The sequence below is a fragment of the Mobula hypostoma genome, chromosome 3, assembly GCF_963921235.1.
Source record: "Mobula hypostoma chromosome 3, sMobHyp1.1, whole genome shotgun sequence".
Classification (NCBI taxonomy): domain Eukaryota; kingdom Metazoa; phylum Chordata; class Chondrichthyes; order Myliobatiformes; family Myliobatidae; genus Mobula; species Mobula hypostoma.
The window spans coordinates 95,259,346-95,280,017 of record NC_086099.1 but is presented as its reverse complement, the minus strand read 5'-3'; the positions used below and the strand labels follow the sequence as shown (position 1 = coordinate 95,280,017).

General features: G+C 43.7%; 1 protein-coding gene across 9 annotated transcripts in view; it reads left to right on the top strand.

The window, feature by feature from the left end:
• Nucleotides 1-20,672, top strand: part of shroom3 (shroom family member 3) — a 457,480-nt gene that overhangs the window by 424,332 nt on the left and 12,476 nt on the right. For all 9 annotated transcript variants that reach the window (XM_063043471.1, XM_063043472.1, XM_063043473.1 and 6 more), the window contains 4 exons: nt 5,220-8,379; nt 14,164-14,258; nt 16,769-16,852; nt 18,087-18,893. In XM_063043471.1, coding sequence (XP_062899541.1) covers nt 5,220-8,379; nt 14,164-14,258; nt 16,769-16,852; nt 18,087-18,893 — 4,146 coding nt within the window. The remainder of the gene's footprint in view (nt 1-5,219; nt 8,380-14,163; nt 14,259-16,768; nt 16,853-18,086; nt 18,894-20,672) is intronic.

Genomic DNA, 20,672 nt, shown 5'->3' with positions numbered 1-20,672 from the left:
TATAAACCTACTCCACAATCAATCTAACCCTTCCTGCCTAATAGCCATTAACCCTTCATTTTTCTTACATATATGTACCTCTCTAAGAGTCTCTTAAATGTCACTTTTGTATCAGCTTCTACCCTCCCCCCCCCCCATAGTGCATTGCAGGCACCTACCGCTCTCTGTGTAAAAAAACCTGCTTCTAAATTTTCCTCCCTCCCTTAAAACAGTGTTCTCTGGTATTGACTTTCAGTTTAATATTCATTTGGAACAAAATTAAATGTAACTTTCGAAAGTACAACATATTTTCCTCTATGAGCTGATGATAACTAGTGAGGTGACAGGATCCTGAGGACATTGACCCTTTGTGTCATTGAGTCCGTTTGCAGCACCCTGTTCCCAGTTGACTTCCAATAGCCTCTCTGAAAAACGTGTATATTTCGAGTGAGGATAGGACTGGATTTTGCTACGATATTCCTCATTGTCCCCTGAATGTCTGACACTCACCACTGGCATGAAAACTGACCATCCTGATGACGTAATGGATACCTGCTGCCATCTCAAAAGCAGTTGACTGCCTTTAGAGAAGTTAATAGGGTATGTGGTGCAGAAGTTATTAGTACTTGACCCAGTCCACCACTATCATGTTGCACTGCTTTCCTGTATTCAAAGTCTTCATGAAAAAGGATCTAAAAGGATAAAAATCAATTATTCCTACTTATTTTCCATTTATATCAGTTTCTAATTACTGCTGCAGAAAAGATTAAGCAGCCCTTTTCTTCTAATCAAATGTGGATATCATTGAAAAAAAGGAAATACTCTTTTCACCCTACCCAAGTAAGGAATACATACATAAGCATATCTACTCTTATAAGTAGTTTAACCATCCCTGTAATATTTGATCATGTCAAACATCACATTGCTTCTCCCTCCTAGGTCAAAACTGGCCATTATGTTGGCCTAAGCCCTCAATACACAATAATAACTCTAGCTTTGGTTGTCTTGTCATTAAACTACTCCCTTGTTACCCTCTCCCACCCTACGGCTCAACCCGTTTTCACTGCAAATCCTATACCTTGTTGAACAGACCACAACTTCCATGCCTTTACAACATTGTCCCATTTTCAGAATATTTTACTTCAAAGTCTATAATCTTGCTATTGCTTCCCAAGTCCATTCCTATTGCCCTAACATATCTGCCCGTTAGAGCAGCAATGAAGGTCTTCCATCTCTGTCTGTATAGAAGGATGCTTCATTGCTGTTTCTGTAATAATTGACTTTTCGGCGTTGATAGCCCTGAGCTGAACCCCTGAACTTGGAGGGCCAACGGACCACTCTTAGTCTGGCCTCTACCCCTTGACCTCTTTGGCATGAGTGACCCTACCAAGAGCCAAAGCATAAAGCCCTGACTCCAGCCAAAATAGCACTCTGGGTCATTGAGGTACACAAGCCTCCAAACCCAATAACAAGGTTGTGGTCCTCTTGGAGATGTTACCATAAACCATTCTATTTTTACCTTACGAAACAGTTAGAATCACGTCTCTATACAGTACAATGTTCAAACAGAAGAAACAATGAATAATATTCTCTATAAAAGTGACAGTGGTATATTTTTACACTCCACAATCTTTAATGTGGTTAATTAATCTCTTCCTGACCTGTTCTCCCAGTGTACTGGGAATTGGAACTGTGCTGATTTGCTTCCAGAAATGTATCTGATCATAGGATTAGACATTTGAATTACCATAACATAAAGATGTACAAAGCCATGGGGCTAGTTCCCATATGTGAGAGCTGTTTTAACACAAACTGTGCTGCCTTCCACGGTCCATTCCTTACCACTGTGTTGTCCAACTCCTTGACCAACATCCAGTCTGGAATGAACCTTAACTTCCACCATCTGCGAATTGGGAAGACCTGAACTGGTCTTTAGATCCTGCTGTAAACTCTGATCCTTTACCGTTGTTTCTATCCTTCCCCCTTGTTGCTGCTTCAGGCAGAACTAAACTGCTCCCTGTCGTGGTAACTTGCATTTCCCAGATCGAAGTTTTCGACTCTAGAATATTTCTGTCACAAGAACCCATACATCATTTTTTGTAACCACCCATGACTTAGCCTCTTTGCCACTGGATATTTCAGCGATGCCTTCAAACATGAGCAGTGTAATGATCTCCTCAGCTGCCTCTCATTACCCAATCCTGCACAAACCTTTGGTCATGCCCTAACCATTATTGAATCCTGCACACCCATCTTCCTTGCTATCACTTACTTAATCTCCTAATCTATCAAATTAAAACTTTTGTCCCCATTTTCATATCCACTAGACCCTCCAGCAAACCATCTCTTCTCTTGAACATTGTGATTTTGGCTCCTTCCCTCACTTCATCCCACCATACTAAAATCTACATCGGTACACATCTGCAAACCCGCATGAGGCACTTTCCACCAACCCTATCCCCTTTCCTACTGTTTAAACAACCCTTCCCCCTCACAGCAAGTTTTTGAGTCTGTTCATTTGAACAGTGTCTAATCTTTTCCATCACAAGCTTGGGATATTTTCCATCGACAGAAACAAATTTGATGTAGGTTGTTTTATGTCCCATCATCTGGAATTTACTCATTAACAATCACCAGCACACTCTTCATCCTTTAAAACTCTCAAAATCCATCTCTAATCAAACTTTCAGTGGCCCGCATCCTACTATTGTCATTTCTAATTTAGCCTAAGCCCATCTGCCAAATGACTTGTTTTCTTTTAAGCAGTTACAGTAAATAAACCATGCAATTTTCTTTTACTATTGTTCAACTATTGTTTTATTTTAATTCCTCTTTTCTGAAATCATCAGCTCCTTGTAAAAGATCTTGGTTACTATATTTACCACTAAACATAATTAATTTCATACAAGTGCTTTGGGGACTGCTCAGATTGCAAGCCTTTGTTCTGTAGTGAAGGAATCTGTGAGCTGCTGTTACGTTGAAGAACCACAGTGATGTCATCCGTTGCTGGGTACATGCAACTTACAGAGAAAAGTGATTCCTGGGTAATATTTGGTTTCTAATTGCACAGTGCTAAGTCTGGAATTCATCCACTCCTCCATTCACTGTGGAATTAAACAAAGTGAGCTTTTTATTCCACAGTCTATGGAGACTTTGTAACTTTGGCATATTTATGCAGGTCTTTGTAGCTTGTGTAGGAACAACAAGAAGCCATTCAATCCAAATCATTTGCTCTGTCATTTACATCTTTTTTTAGAAGTACGTAGATGGGGCCATGTTCATCTGCTGAATCCATTCCAGATTTAAGTAGCTATTATGCACCAAAGCGGTTTGAAGGAAAAATGCAAATATTGTAACTAAAGAAACAACATCTGCCAGAACAACACAGGAAATATCCCACTGTGCCTCACTGAAGTGGGAAATTAGACAAAATGAATTAAGGAAGAAATGCGTGCTGTAATATAAGAATTAGGGCAAAATGTTGATCTAAATGAATTCTAGAGAGCAAGAATAAATCAGTGAAAATACTCTGCCATTAATGCGATATAAACAGAAATGTTAGAAGATGGGATAATGTGGAACAATATATTAGGCTGTTAGTGTCACAGGGATGAAGGGATTTAGACTTAAGTTCATTGTAAAAGTGATTAATATATAGGTCAGCAACAATGGGAAGATGAATCAGACGTAATTAAGCATCAGTTAAGAGCAGAGAGCTGATTCTTTGTTTATTTGGTTAGTTTAATGGGTGAATGAAGGAAATCAAATACTGCAGAGTTTTACATTTACGATATTGCACACCACTAATCAAGATGAGTAGTCTTCAGGTGAAGGAAAACTGGAAGATGGGGAAAATTAACAGCATCACATTATTAATTAGTCCTCATTTTAAAGTCAGGCATCTGTTGATCTTTATTAAAAATATTTCCATAATCAATTCGCATATCTACACTTTAATATTACCAATGTAAATTCATTACATTACGCGTTTTTCCCATTCGTAGTTCTGCAGCACATCAACAGGTGGAAGGGTGTAACTGCCATCTAATAAGCTCACTCATGAATTGACTATTATAAATGTAAACACTGGAATTTGTAGTGAAAGGTACTTAGTGAAGTGCACAGGGTGCAAAAAATCTTGTGCAGATACCCAAGTGTTTTATTTTAATAGATGAACAACATTCCCCTTGTGATCCGATTATTGGTGCCTTTAGTTATGGTTGATTATGATGTATATCACTTAAAATTCTTAAATAGAAATCTGAGTGTGTAAATGATACAGATAAAGAGGTAAGTATATGTTTTAATAGGCATTGCTTCAGATCAGCACTACGTTAAACTGTTAAAGGAGATCTGTGGTTTCTAAGAAGATATCCTTAATGATAAAGAGCTTTGAACTAGAAAATAGTCCAAGTAACCATGCATCAGTTTTGGTAATATCATTCAGTCGGCTTCGACAGATTTCTAATGGAGCCAATCGGAGGAACAAATATCAGTCAGGATATGTCCCAAAATTGAAAGTCAATTTCAAGTACATCCATAAACAAAGTTTTGGAGTACACTTGAAGTTACAATTGAATTTTAGAGCACCCAACATAAGGGAATTTCTATAAATACTTTTTTCCAAAAATCCTAGGAGTACACATGTGAAATAGGAGTAAATTAGTTAATTACTAAGTTACTGGGCTAGTGTCATGAACCCTGGACAATCCTGTCATGCCAACTGGAAAGTTTTAATTCAAATCACTAAATACACCTGGAATAAAAAGCTGGCCTCGTTCTGGTGACCACAAATTTCCAGTACAGTTCTAAAGAAAACAAGATGGTTGCAATGTCCTTCAGAGAAGATCTGGTGACCTTATCTGGTCCAGTCTCTGTGTGACTTCAGACAACCACCTTCACTCACAAAGGGCACTCAGGAATCTAGACCAAACACGAAACAGAACACTGAAAGATTTGGCACGTGTGGAAGCAAGAGGTGTGCTTGGCTCATTTGATGAGTAATCAGTGTTGGCATTTCCCATATCCCGTAAATGAATAGAAAACAAAAACTAATGTAGACATTATATGCAGGATATTCGGCAAATGTAGATGATGACTTTGGCCTTTACTTTCAGGTTTCATCACTTGTCAACTTGCAGGATATACTCTGGACATTGTAGTGGTGTTTATTATATTTGAATTTGCCTGTTTGTCAATGGCTGTCTTTTATACAATATATCTTTATTTTATCTTCCCAGTTCCTCTACCAGTGACCTCTCAGGCTACGATCATGGGTATCTAAGGAGGAGTCCTGATCAGTATAGTTCAAGAGGAAGCATGGAAAGCCTTGACCATACTAATCTTCCGTATCACTCTTGCAACCTCTCACCTGCTAAGTCCACCAACAGCATCGATCAGCTTTCTCATCACCACAGCAAAAGGGACTCAGCCTACAGCTCCTTCTCCACCAGTTCCAGCATTCCTGAATATCCAGCCCCGACGCTCCGTAATGAACGTTCCTACTCCATGGAAAACATGCCTTCCAGGAATAGTCTACATGAAGGAATCAGACAGGCTGATATAAAATATGTAAGAACAGTCTATGACTCCCACAGAGGAATATCTGAGGAACGTGAGGTCAGCTGTCCTTCAGCAATAAAAAATTCCAATGGTCGGCCCCAGACTGATCCCAGAAGCTACTACAAGCCCTACAGTGGCAACAGACACAGTATTGGTCCAGTGTGGAATAACCCAAGCAGGAGCTTTCTGGAGCCAGATGATAAAGCACCTCCTCTTCCTCCGACCCGCAGTGACAGCTTCATGGCGACCAAAAGTCATGACAAGCCGACCTCCTGGTCAGGTCTGGACGGGCAGAGCAAGCCCACTCGACCTCAGCAGAAGGGAGTGTGGCTTCTTCCCCCCAACTCGGGCTCTTCTGGACAGAAGCCTCTCTTTATAGAAGGACAACTCAACACGGTGATGGAGAAGAGCCCTGAAAGTAGTCCCGTTACTCAACCCAAGCACAGTTACATTCAGGCACCACAGCCAGGTCAACCCATGCTGCCAACCGGAATTTATCCTGTGCCACAGCCCGAACCACGGTATGCACAGGCTCCAACCAATAACATGCTTCAAAGCAATAATAATGGGTTACTGTACCCTGCCCTCAGTAGAGAAAATACACTCAGTGCTCAAAATTCAACTGAAAGGACTAAATGTGCTCCGTGCAATGTTGAGGAAAGCATTGTCAGTAAGTCTGGTCTTTCCCAACCCAGTGCTGCACTTGGTTCTGGCAACAAATACGAGATGGTTCCAGAGCACGCACAGCGACAATATAGTCACTACAAGGTGCATAACTTCGCAGACTCTAATCCGCTGCTGCCTGATGCTGGGTACAAGTCCAGTCCAAGTATATTGTCAGGTCTCAGCGCCAGTACAGTTGACGCACAGTATTCTTTTGGAAACAGTGAACAGGCACAAGGCCAGCAGACAAGGAGAGACAACGAGAAAGTTCAGCACACCGAGAGCTGGCAAGGAAGGGGTCAGATGGATGGAGAGTCTTACCAGTGGAAAGCGGAACAGGAAAATCAGGCGCCTTGGGTGCAGGTGGGAGACAGACAGAGCTCTCCTTTCTGGCAGAGCCAACAAGAAACTAAAATGACCCAGGGTGGTCAGCAATACTTGGATGCAAAAACCTCACAGTGGGAACGTTACAGTGAGAACAGATTATCGCAGAAGCTGGACCACGACAGGAAAGAGCAGGCCTCTGACCACTGGGGAAACTACGAAAAACAACCAGGCCCTAAACGCTATGGTGAAGTAAGCAGCACTGTTCAGCCAAAGTTTCAGGAGGAGAGTCCATGCCAGGAACAGCAGGGCAGACCCGAATCCGGGAGATCCAGGTACAGTTCCAGCAGCAGCCAAAGTTCCCAGAGCAGGCAGTTTACAAAACCCGAAATTACCAAACGCTCCTCGGTCCTGGAGGCTGTCAATATGATCGAACAACGAGAACACGATGAGAGAGTTCCGAATGCACGAGGAGTTTACTTGGGACCACACTCGGCCAGGTTAAGTCAGTCTTCCAGTTCAAGGAATTCACTAAACAACCTGGATGATGTTCTGAACAGGGTAACTGATCCCCAACCAGCCAGACAGCCAGCGGCTCCAATGATGACCCTGATAACTGCAGACAAGACCCCAATGCTTCACCACCTGGCGTGCGAGAGCAGAGATGAGAGCATTAGCTCAGAGGACCCAAGGCGCCAGGACAGGGATTTGCATTTGCCTGCTAAAGCTGCTCAGAGGAACGACAGGGCACCAATTCCTATTGCAAACAAGGGCCCACAACTCAGCAAGAGCAGAAGCTCTCTCCAGCTGATGGAGAAGGGTGAGCGGGACACGCTCTGGGAAGATGACATTGCGGGTTCTCCTCCTGACAATGCCTTTAACCGAGCTTACAGGAACAGTCTGAAGGATGCTCAGAGCAAGGTGCTCCGGGCCACCTCCTTTCGCCGCAAGGATCTGGATTTAACCCCTCCCTACCTGAACAAGCCAAAGGCTTTGGACCGACCGGCCTCGGCCCACGTGGGCTCAGCCTCCCAGGTCAGGCTGCTGCACGCACCACGGGAGAGGCACTGTATGACCCCGACCGAGGAGAGGCAGACTGCCGCAGAGCTCCGCGAGGCGCACGCCGGCCCGCAGGTAGCCCGCATCGGCAGCAGGAAGCGGCTGACAGCTGAGCAGAAAAAGCGATCCTACTCAGAACCGGAGAAGCTCAACGAGCTGGGAGTGAGCGACCCGCAGCAGAAGAACCAGACCTTCACCCTGCCCGACGCGGCCGAGCTGCGCTCAGTGGCCGACAGGCGGCGGCTTTTCGAGCGCGATGTCCGCACCATGTCCACCGTCAACCTGTCCCGGCCCGAGCTCAAGCAGCTGCAGCAGAACGCGCTGGCCGACTACATGCACCGCAAGACGGGCAGGAGGCCACAGCTGCCCGAGCAGCTCACCCCCGCTGCCAGGGAACGCTCGCATAGCGTCTACCTGCAGCCGTCCCGCGATGTCTGCAGCCTCAGCTCCTGCTCCAGCCTCAGCTCCCTGTGCGAGGTGAGCCCCACCGGCAGCTGCCAGCCTCCTTGCCCCGCCTCGCTGCCCAACCAGCCCCGAGCCGGCTTCGACAGGCGCTACGGCTCCGAGCTGACGCTGAACAGAATGCCGCCACCCCACGACGCCGGGCGGGCTTCCCGCCTTACCCGCCAGGCCTCAGGCCAGCAGCCATCTCCGTCCCCCTTTGACCGGCAGTCGTCCCCGAGGAACTCGGGCAAGTTTGCGTCCGCCGATAACTTGCTGGAAAGGGCCGACAACCCCGTCACCATCCACACTCGCTCCAGATCATCGCCTTCCACCCAGATGGTTTCTCAGGTGGGTGCCGTGTGCTCCTGGGACAAGCTCTTTCCCCCTAAACATCCGCCCACCCAGCCTGCAACACACCTTCATGGGGACAGGAGGGTGCAGCCTGGAAGGCTTCCTAGTTATATTCCTCATGTGACCTTCACTGAGGAGAATAATAGACAAATACTGGAGGAACTCTGAAACACAAGAGAATGAGGATGCTGGAATCTGGAGCAACATGCAAAAGACTGGAGGAACACAGCTAGGCAGGCAGCATCCGTGGAGGGAAATGGTGGAAGGGTTTCAACCTGAAACGTGGACCGACCACATCCCTCCACGAACTCTGCCTGACCACCAAGTTCCTCCAGCATCTTGTATCTCGCACTAGATTGCAGCATTTATTTACAATAAATAATGAAACACTGGTGCAAACTACTTCACGCAACAACATTGAAAGGGTTTATTCCCTTCAATGGAAAATATTCTGGGATGTACTTAATCAGATTTTCCAAAGTGTCCGGCAAAATGAAAGGTATATAAAGATCCCAATATGATGGCAAATTAGAGTTGTTCTGAAATTTCAGTTATGTGACAACACAGAAAGGAAACATCACATTTAAATGGACTGTTTGTCTCACTCACAAGTACCATTACAGGTACACCCAATTAATTTCTCAGTGTTCCATCTGATTTACTTCTATTTCATTTGTGCCTCTTAACTCTGGCAACCATTTTAACTTTAAATTTTATGGTTTTTTCAGTGCACCTGTATGAAAAAAACAGCTTTTCCCCTTTCAAGTAACCTAATTAGAGTTCACAAAATGTCTGAATAAATGAAAATACCATGCTTTGGATGGCAGCTGTCCCAGCCATCAGCGATACTAGGAACCCATTGGACAGCCCCAATTCTTTGAAAGGAACACATTGTGACATCATTGTGGGGATGGTCATTTTATGGACAAATGGGGTTTTCATCAAAATTACAGGGAACCATTGATATCAACAATTCTGCTCGCCTATGTCGTTTCTCCAGAAGTGCATCTCTTCGCCCTGACCTGCATTAAATTGCATCTGCCACGTGTGTGCCTGTTTAGCCAATCCATTAGTGACATTCCGGAATGTTCCACTTCCACTGTTCTGTGACATGCACAAACTTAAGAATGAGATAGCATCATCATCATCATCATCAGGTGCCATGCCCAGTTTGAGCTTTGACTGCCATGGCCCACACTCTCCTGTTTCGGGTCAAGTGGATCAATTCATTGGTATTCATTTCCAATTCTCTGGCTGCTGTCCCCATCATCATTTGTCTTTGTCTTCCTTTTGCTTTCTTCCCTTCAATCTTTCCCATAATTACCGTGCATTCTAACTCCTCTTTCCTAATCACATGTCCAATGAAGTTATGTTGCCTTTTCATGATCTCATAAATTATTTCTCTTTTTGTGTTTGCTCTGTTCGTGCCATCCTCGTTAGATATTCGTTTCATCCATGATATTCTTTGCATCCTCCTCAAAAACCACATCTCTGCTGCTACAATTCATTTCCTCATGTTACTAGATATTGTCCAACATTCTGAGCCATATAACATAACTGGATAAACCATAACATTTCAGTACTCTGAGATAGCACTGTGAGGTTAAAGAAAAATTCAAGTCTTAAGGAAACATACATGCTTGACAATCTTAAAGATAATCATAAAAGAATTTGCATGACTCCAACTAACTCTCAATAGTTAGAATACCAGACTACTGGCTTTCAGGAAATCCTTTGTAATCCCAAACGACCCATTACTTGCATCCTCTCATTATGGGTTTTTATCTGTCTGTGTCGATGAATAGCACCGGTATTTATCAGTCCTTAGTGTCAGTCATCATGTTGCACTGGTTCTCATGACACCATTATAATTGAGGTATTATTCTGAGATTCGTTCTGAAAGAGGTGGCTGGAGAGATTGTGGAGGCATTAGTAGTGATCTTTCAAGAATCACTAGATTCTGGTATGGTTCAAGAGGACTGGAAAATTGCAAATGTCACTCAACTCTTTAAGAAGTGGAGGGAGACTAAAGAAGGAAATTAGTCTGATCAAATGATCAAATAAGCCAAAGTTAGTCTGGTTTCCTCGAGGGGAAATTTTGCCTGACAAATCTGTTAGAATTCTTTGAGGAAATAACAGACAAGATTATCAAAGTAGAGTCAGTGGATATTGTTTACTTGGTTTTTCAGAAAGCCTTTGACAAGGTGCTGCATATGAGACTGCTCAAGAAGAGCCCATGGTCTTACAGGAAAGATAACTGGCATGGATAGAAGATTGGCTGACTGGCAGCAGGCAAGCAGTGCGAGTAAAGGGGGCCTTTTCTGATTGGCTGCCAGCGACTAGTGGTGTTCCACAGGGGTTGTTGTTGGGATCGTCTTTTTTAGCATTGTATGTCTATCATTTGAAGGATGGAGTTGATGGCTTTGTAGCCAAGTTTGTGAACTATACAAAGAATGGGGTAGCTAGTGTTGAGAAAGCAGGGAGTCGGCAGAAGGACTTAGACTAATTAAGAGAAGGGGCAAAGAAGTGGCAGATGTTTTGTAAACAGGGAAAAGAGTTCAGAAATTAGAAATGCAAAGGGACTTGGGAGTCCTTGTGCAAGATTCCTTGAAGTTAACTTGCAGGTTGAGTCAGTGGTAAGGATGGCAAATGCAATGTCAACATTCATTTTGAGAGGACTAGAATATAAGAGCAAGGATGTCATTCTGAGGCTTTATGAGGCATTGGTCAGACTGCACTTGGAGTCCTGCACTGTACTTGATGGAGTTTAGATCTCATGGAAACCTATCAAATATTGAACACCCTAGATAGAGTAGATGTGGAGAAGAATGATTTCTATGGTGGGAGAGTCTAGAACCAGAGGACACAGCCTCCGAATAAGAGAACGTCCCTTTACAACAGGGATGAGGAGGAAGTTCTTCTGCCACAGCGTGGTGAATCTGTGGAATTCATTGCCACTGACAGCTGTGTCATTGGGTATATTTAAAGCAGAGATTGACAGGCTCTTGACTAGTAAGAGTGTCAAATGTATAGGGGGGAAGGCAAGAGAATGGGGTTGGGAGGGATGATGAATCAGCCGTGACTGAATGGGCCGAATGGCCTACTTCTGGTCCTATGTCTTATGGTCTTACGGTAGCCGCACAGAGCATTGCTTGAGAATTGCAATGCTTGTTCAATAGCTTGAAGAGATGTTTATTCATTTGGGTTCAAACTCTGGTTAAATTTAATATTAGCACAGAACTGGCATAGTACTTCCCAAAAGCAGAGAAATTAGAATGATATTTTAAAATAAGTGCTTGGTAATATTGAAAAATACTAAAGACTTGAAGTGTTTGAAAACAATTTTGATTACACTGCAGGAACTCAAGGTGATCTCCTTAAGATTCCTTTCTTCAAGCCATCAGAATTTGATCTGGCCAACTTCATTCCTGAATACAATACATTCTGCAATCAATATAAATAATGTAATTGGACTGGTCACTAAACTGCACAGAGTATAAAATTAGAACTGATGACCAGATAATCTCTCAGCATGCACACATTTGCTGCCCTTGTCTGCACCTTGTTTGTGAGTCGGAAAACAAAAATGCAAATTATCACTGTTAAATCAAAAATTCCCAGTCAAGGTAAAATGGTTTCAAATACCACTGCTTGTTATGGATAGTGAAAATCTTGTTTCTGAACATAAAAAATGTTTAACTATTTTCCTGTGTGCTATAATTTTAAAGCCAATTTGCTCTTTAATTTATGTTCTGAATGTAGATTGTCAGCAGATTTCAGTATTTTGTGCACTTGAGAGATGAAAAGAATTTTGTTTCCTAATGTGCACAGTCACAGTCTGTTGACAATCACAGCCTAGACAATTTCTCAAAGTAGCGTTTGGGTTCAAATTTTTTAACTTCATGATGTATGAAGAGATAAAATCAGATCTGGGTACAAAGTAGTATGTCATTATTTCATGACAGAAAGTCAATATATTAAAAAAAAGAAAACATTGGGAAAATCTTTCCTGTCAACTTTCCAGTGCATTGACTTGATCAGACAGGGTATTTGTTGACAAGAGGAAGGTAAATTATCCCATCCTGGTTCTCCCAAATTGAATGATCCCACCATCTGCTGTTGCAAAAATGAAGTTAAGTGATTTCAGTTTTTTTCCCTGTTAATCTATCAAGAAGATCCTTACATATATTTAGCATGCCACGTGAAGAATTTTCTGACACAGTCTCCTGACCTTATAAGATTTATAAAGTTATGAGGGGCATAGATAGGATAGGCAGGAACTTTTTCATAGAGCAATGAGAGAGAAGTTTAAAGGCAATCCAAGAGGTAGGTGTTTCATACAAAAAGTGGTGAATATCTGGAACAGGTAGCCAGAGAAGATGGTGGAGACGAGTACAGTCACCACATTTGAAAGGCTCTTGGGTAAGAAGTTGGGTAGGAAAGGTGTAGACAGCAGTGTGGGCAGATAGCATTAACATAGAGAGATATCAAATGTGGACCAAAAGTGTCCATTTCTATGCCTTTCATCTCTACCGTATATTTTAAGATTTTTCATATTAGCCTGTACTAAAGCATCCACATGCCTGATTTTCATATATACTAATGACTTAGACATGGGTTATGGAGTAACATTTCAAACATGTGAGTGATGGAAAGTTTCAAAATGTGGACTATAGTAACAGACTGCAAGAAGTTCAGTGGGCAGACAAGTGGCATTATTAATTGACACACTTTTGGCAGAAAGAATAAGGAGACAATTCTGACTAAACAGTGTAGCTTTAAAAGGTGTGCAGGAACAGAGGAACCTGAGTGCATATATTTTCCTCTACTAGCCTAAAATTTTAAATGTGGAAGAATATCCTACGACTGGAATGAAATGCAACACTGACACTTGCCCTGGGACATTACATTAGTCATTTCGTTCCTACGGCCTGAAGTTCATTTGATCCATCAGTTGATATTGCATCTAGATGAGGTGGGAGTGCTCACTCACTGAAGCCAGGGAGAATGCAGAAGGCATTGACTGTTATGATGGCACAATGCAAATGTGTGTGTAGTCAGTGACTGGATAAAATCCATATGATATTCCCACCACCAAACCTCTCCCCTGCATCCATTGCTACCAAATATTCATTGACCCATTGTGACCAATATTCACTTCAACAGGATTACAAGTAAGGAGATAATAAATGTAAGAGATTCTGCAGATGCTGAAAAACCAGAGCAACACACACAAAATGCTGAAGGAGCTCTGAAGGTCAGGCAGCATCTATGGAGAGGAATGGGCAGCTGACAATTCAGGCCAAGACCCTTCATCAGGATATCAGGTCCTGATGAAGGCTCTCGGCCCGAAACGTCGACTGTTTATTCCTCTCCATAGATGCTGCCTGACCTGCTGAGTTCCTCCAGCATTTTGTGTGTGCTACTCACTAGATAAGACTGGTTCCAGGAAAGTTTATGGCTCAAACCCAACTCTGCTGAGTTAATTGACCCCAAGTGTAGTCCGTGTCTGGGGAATGATGGAATTCCTGCCCCCAGTAACTCCTGATGGAAAAGAATACCTGTGTGCTGCTGGCTGACAAACATTAGACTTGGCACTGCAGCCAAAAATGTCCTTTCTCTGTTACAGAAGTTAAAAAGGAGAAAATAATTTAAGAAAACTCTGTCTGAACCATCTATATAGTTCAGTAGTCTATTGCGAGGATTTGAAAATTCTGTTGCACCCATTTCCACATAATATTTAAGATTCTGTGTTGCAATGATCCTTTTCTTTCATTTCAGGATATTCTGGCTGCTGTGAATAGACCCTCAGGTTTCCCCGCAAAGGATCTAAATTCTTCCTCCAAAGCGATGGGTGCTGATTGCACAAGCAACTGGTATGGGTTTGTAAGCTCTTTGAAAATTGTAAAATTGTTGGTCCATTGGAATCCATTCAGCAATGAAGGACTTGCATCACTTTTCCTAAACTTCCCTTTTTCCCCACCCATTCCCTCCTCCCCTTCTGTTAAAGGGGGCTGTTTGGTTTAACATGATCGATGTTTGATGTTTTAACTATAAATTCTAATTTTTATAATAATGAGTAAAAGTTCACACATTTTAATAAGTTCAAAGTATATTTATTATCAAAGTAAAACCTTGAGATTCATCTCCTAACAGGCTGTCACAAACAAAGTAACCCCCCCCCCGCCCAAAATTCATAAAACAAGACTATCAAACACCCAATATGAAGGGAGAAAAAGAAATATTGCAAGCAATTAGTGTTCTGAACTTAAGTCCTCATAGACTGTCCTGTCCACAGACACGTGGTTCAACACAGAGTGGAGTAACAAGCTGAACCAGCCCGACCCTGGCTTCGGTCCGCAATACCCAATCTGACCCGGTACCTATATCATCATCCAAACATCGAGTTCAATCGCTTCGATTCGCTCTGGGGCTGGTCCCTCTGCCTCAGTTTGACCTGTTCCTAACGTTTGCAATTTGGCCCAGTGCCTAAATCGGGTCTACCTCACTCTTGGCAACAAGCCCACTGCCACACCTCGGTTCTGCCACATCGAATTGCCTCCCAAGTCCAAAGGGAAATTACAGACTATTGTTTGAGATGATCGCTTACCAAAAAAGAGTGATTAACAAGTATTTAGTTGTTTTCCTTCTTTCATTAGCCACCAGTGAGATTCACCAGTGCCATCTTAAACCAGAAACAATGAGTTTGGAACCATGGATTTTGTCCCATCACACCTTATAAAATTATTAATGAGTCTTGTCCAAGCAAAAAAAGTGGTGTTAATTCTTCAAATATAGCACTCATAGAGCTACACAACATGGAAACAGGGCCATTGGCACAGTTCGTCCATGCCAATGCAAGTTGCCAGCTGAGCTAGTCCCAGTTACCTACATGTATGGCCCAAATCCCTCTATCCATGTAACTGTCCAAATGGCTTTGAACATATCCTGACAATAAACATGCAAAAACAACTGCTCTGGGAGAGATATTGCATTAGGAGGAAAGGGTACGACATTTTCAGTTCATTTGGATGGTGCTCTCTTTTGATTAGAACATCAAATTACACCTTTGTGTTCTCACCACCAACAACGATGAGGCGGTCAACAGAGAGGAGGTGGAAGAGCTCAAGGCCTGCCCCCAGGCAAATAACCTCTTCCTCAAAGTCAACAAGACAGAGGGGATGGTTATCAACTTCAGCAGAACACACACCCCTCTTTATATTGGCAGCACAGTGGTGGTAAGAGCAAGCAGTTTCAAACTCCTGGGAGGGCACATCTCACACAATCTCTCATGGTCCCAGAACACATCCTACACAGTCGGGAAAGCTCACCAACTCCTCTACTTTCTGAGGAGGCTGGATTATACACATCTATACTCATATCACTCTACAGATGTACAGTGGACAGCATCCTAACCCAAGCTGCAGCACCATCACTGCATGGTGTAGAAACAGCACTGCGGCGAAAAGGAAAGCTCGACAAAACTGCTCATCGCATCATCAGCACCATCAGGAGCATAAATACAGAAAAGGGTCAGGAACATCGTGACATCCAACCCACCGTACTCACGGATTGTTTGGCCCCCTCCCACAAGGGAGGAGGCTACGTAGCATCCACACCAGGACCACCAGGCTCAAAAATAGTTACTATCCCTAAGCAGTAAGGCTGATCAATACCTCCACCCCCTCCCACCACCACTAATTTACCGTTTCCTGTCAGTCACTCCTGTGCCTGGTGTCACTTTATAGACATACAATCAATCTATGTATAGAAATGATCTTATCTACTTCTATTTATTGTGCTTTCAATTATCATTATGTTTTTATGGTGATTTTGTTTGTGCTGCAGTGGATCCAGAGTAACCAATATCTTGTTCTCCTTCACATTTGTGTACTGCAAATTACAATAAACTATCTTGAATTTTGAAGGCATCTGCACTCTGCTCAGATTGTTGTCTTCTACACATCAGTTGTTTGTCTGCCCTGTACGCGGTCTTTCATTGATTCTATTATGGTTCTTGTATTTACTGTGAATGCCGGCAAGAAAATGAATCTCAGGGTTGTTAATGGTGACATATACTTACTTTGAACATTGATCTGAACCATTGTGATCCAGTCCGCTGGAGACTGCAAAGCTGTTGTCCATTCAGTTTACAGGAGATGCATTCCGTTTGCTGGGAGGTTATTGCAGGTTTCCCCTCTGCCCCACTGCCCCTGCTGTGCAATAGCCTTTTCATTAAAAGATGTCTTCTGACAATAGAGCACTGCATTTCCCTTGCAGAGGAGAACTTCAAGGTGCTCTTTCCAAGCAATCCTGCGGGGCTTCCTGGAGCAGAGAATAAATGGGACACTCTGAAGTAATTGAGGAATGAACGTTTGTTTTGCAGGGCTCCTGGTTCAAGAGCGCAAGTATCTAGACCACAGCAGCCTGACTACAGCTGGCAGTCTGTCCAGACAGCACCTCAAGACAGGTATGAGGAAGAGCAGTTGAAATTGCAAAGCTTCTTCGTAAAAGTTATCTCTCCGTTCGATTTTCATTTCTCCTTTTTCTTTTACTCTCTCTTAAAGCCATTATCCTTGCAGGAATGTAAAGGCATGTTTTGTTCAGTTCTTCATTTGCTCTTCATGTGCAATCTAGCCAGTGAGGCCAGTTGTACAGTCCAATTCAATAGTACCACTTACAACAATGCAGTCCTTTTCTGCTGCCCCAGGGAGTAGGTCTGGGGTATCTGGAGTGACAGAGGGCATATTGAATAGAAGTTGTGTGACTTGGGGAGGGTGGGGTGGGGTTTGGAGTCTACAGTATTTCCAGTGTCCATGATGTGTTGAACACAGGCGTCTCCATATTGAGCGTTACTGTGAAAAGAACACTCGGCAGGAGCGAGGAGCAAATCTAAAATAACGAGGATCAGATAAATTGGGTGTTAACACAAAATGAAAATATTTTTGAGGTTGGAAAGAAATCTGGGGACTTAAAAATTGTAAGTATATAATTCCTCCAATGGAGGATAAAACTAGTTAAAGCCATAACAAAGGCCATTACAGGTTTTATCATTGAGCACTGGAGTTCAAGACCAAAGAGATTAGACTAATTCCATGCTGTGTGCATATTACAGAGCGGGGATTAAGGACTTTACAGCATAGAAAGTGTGCACAAGGATAATGGCAGGCATGGGAATGGTTTAAAAAAAGAGATGTGGAGATACAGGGCCGTTTCCAATAGAACACAGTTTAAGTGGGGACATCAAGTAAGGAAAGGCTTTTGTATCTTGTACATGGAATTACTGTTCTGCTTGAGGAGCCCATGCAAAATAAATTTGTTCTCCATTATATGCGTTCAATGTGCGTTGAAGTAAGCAGAGGCAATGCATAGATGTTGCTGTATCACGTTCTGGTGTAGGCAATAGAGGGTGAGCCTTTAGAGAGTTAATTATTATTAAGATTACTTTTAGGAAAATGGGAAGATAATTAAAGTAAATTAATTTAATGTTGAGGTATGCTAAAACAGGTTAAAGAAGCAAAAGGGAGTTATTTGAGGCCATAACAAACACATTGACGATATGAGAGAGAAAGACATAAGATTAATTTTGAATTCTGCTAGCAAAGTGCCAGCACTGATATGGTGGAAGCAAGTGACGTGTGAAAGACATTGCAATCTCACCTGTCAGAAAGTGACATTTAACTAAATTGCATTTACATTTAAAGGTCTTTTAACAATGATGGCCGAAGCAGATTCATGGGACCACTTCTGTCCACCAGCTACGACAATGAATTGAATCCCCTTGCTGTGAACAAACTGCCTGTTCGAAATGAGAAGCAGCTGCCACTGGAGAGTTACAGGTCCAACAGCACTTCCTGTCTCAGGCAGCTGTCAAACAGGGGGCAATTCAATTATCGGCCTGCATCGGAAACCCAAGTACAAGACAAAGCAACTTCAGAACACTACAGCAAGTCCATCCCTGGTGGTCAAGAATACAAGAACCACAAACGTGCTGCCTCAGATCATCAGGCTTATAAAAACTACCTTCTAGAAGAAACCGGGGCTCCAGCTGCATTGAAGACAAAGCCAGTCCCACCACAGAGACCTCCACCACCGAAACTGAAGTGGGTGACTTCAGTAAATGATAACTCAGCCAAAAGGGGCCCAGTTCCGACTGCTGGCTCAAATCACCACCAGCCTGAGAGGGATCGGTATCACGGCACAGGAAGTGACCTCACTTGGGGGCCTGAGCTCGCACCTGTTCGGCCATCTTCCCCTCTGTCCAGCCTGCACTCGCTCTCTTTGTCAGAGCCACGCCTCCGGTCGTTGTCGTCCTACACCGACGAGGACGACGTGTTCATCCACGATCTGGACCCCCAGCCACTTCCACCCCCACCTCCCCCTCCACAGGATCCCAGAGCTGTCCCAGAGAACAGGGACCACGAGTTCCCACCCCCACCTTCTCCGGTTGCTTTTAAAGATCAAAGGTCACAGGGATTATTGAACAGGAGTGATGAGCAAGCTGTGTCCAGGTGGGTAAGCTCAACCATGATTCTCTAGCCCAAGATTCACAGACCAATGAATTCCTAAATATCCCTCTAAAATATCCAATTAACAGCTTCCTGTTTGTATTTGAGCCTACGTTACTTACCTTACACGTTATTTTGTTCAGTATGAATTAACAGATTACAGTGTTGTAATAGATGGGCTGTGGGTATGTTCTGTTCTAGGGGAATAACTCAGATTGAGGCTGTCGCTGCCTGCTCTGGTTAGAAATCATCTCAAGAGTCAAGAAGGAATTTGCATTGTTGCTTAGATTTGTAGCTGGTACTCACCATGGTAACAGTATCACAGACGACTGAGGAAGAGAAATAACAGACAGAGCAAGGTGGAGGGAGGGGAGTGTGAAGATGGGAGGCGGCTGCTGGTGGGGGATAAACGAACTGGATACGGAGAAGTAAAGAAGATGGGAATGGGGACCATCAGGGGAGAGGTGAACAACCCCTCGAACCAAATGCAAGTGGGAGTGGGTGGGGGAGTCTGTGTACAACCCGGATGATGGAGCCAGGAGGTGGAAAGGAATGAAGATGAGGGAAGTGGGGCTGGGAAAGGGGACCAAGATTCGAGGACCAGAGGATGAGAAGTAGAGGAAGAGGGGAGGAAAAAGGCAAAGGGTTACCCAAAATTGGGAAAGTCAATATTCATGTAGACTACCCATGTGTAACATAAAGTGTTGCTCCTCCATTTTGTGTTGGGCTTCATCCTGGTTGAAGAGAAGGCCATGGACGAACAGGTCATTGTGGGAAAGTGACGTGGAGTTGAAATGGTTTGCACCTAGGAGCTCGGGATGAAGACGGCGGACATGTGAGTCTGCGCTTGATCTCACTGGTGTAGAGGTGGCCACGTTGTGAGCACCAAATGCAGTAGACGAGGTTGGAGGGGGTGCATTCTGCCTCACTGGAAGGACTGTTCAGGTCTCTGGGTGGTGATGAGGGAGGAGTTGCATCTCCTGCAAGGGCAGGGTGAAGTGCCAGGGGTCATGGCGGGGTGAAGTGCAAGGGGTCATGGCAGGGTGATCAGACCAGGAAGTCAGGGAGGGAGTGGTCCCTGTGGAAGGTGGAAAGGGACGAGAAGGAGAGGTGGTTTCTCGTTGCAGCTGGCAAAAATGACAAAGCATGGTATTCTGCCCGCGGAGGCTGATGGGGGGGCGGGGGAGGTAAGATCAGAGAGCTCTTCTCACCCTCCTGTCTGAGAGGAGGCAGGGTGAGGGCAGAAGGTTGAGGAACAGAGGAGATGTAACCTCAGGCTTGCATCAGTCACAGTAGAAGGGAAGCCTTGGAAAATGCCTGGAAAAGGGGGGCATTTCAGATGCCCCTCAAAAAACGTCTCTTTGTGAGAGCAGATGGAGTAGAGACGGAGAAAAGAATGGGCAAGATGTAGGATTTAGATAGCCATGGAAATTTAAAGGATACATTAGTGGTAGGTTTTCTATTGAGACGGAGACAGAGAGATCTAGAAAAGGAAGCAAAGAGTCAGAAATGGTTCACCTGAATTAGGGAGCAAGATGCAAGCTGATGTGAAGGTGGTAAATTTGCTAAGTTCTGCGGGGGCATAGGAAGCAGCACCAATGCAGTCATCAGTGTAACAGAGGAAGAGCTGGAGAGTGATACCAGAAAAGGACCGGAACATGGACCGTTCCATGTAGCTGACAAAACACAGGCGCAGCTGGGGATCGTACAGGTGCCCATTTCTACACCTTTGATTTTTAGAAAGTGAGAAGAGAGTCAAACAAGAATTTACTTAAGGTGAGA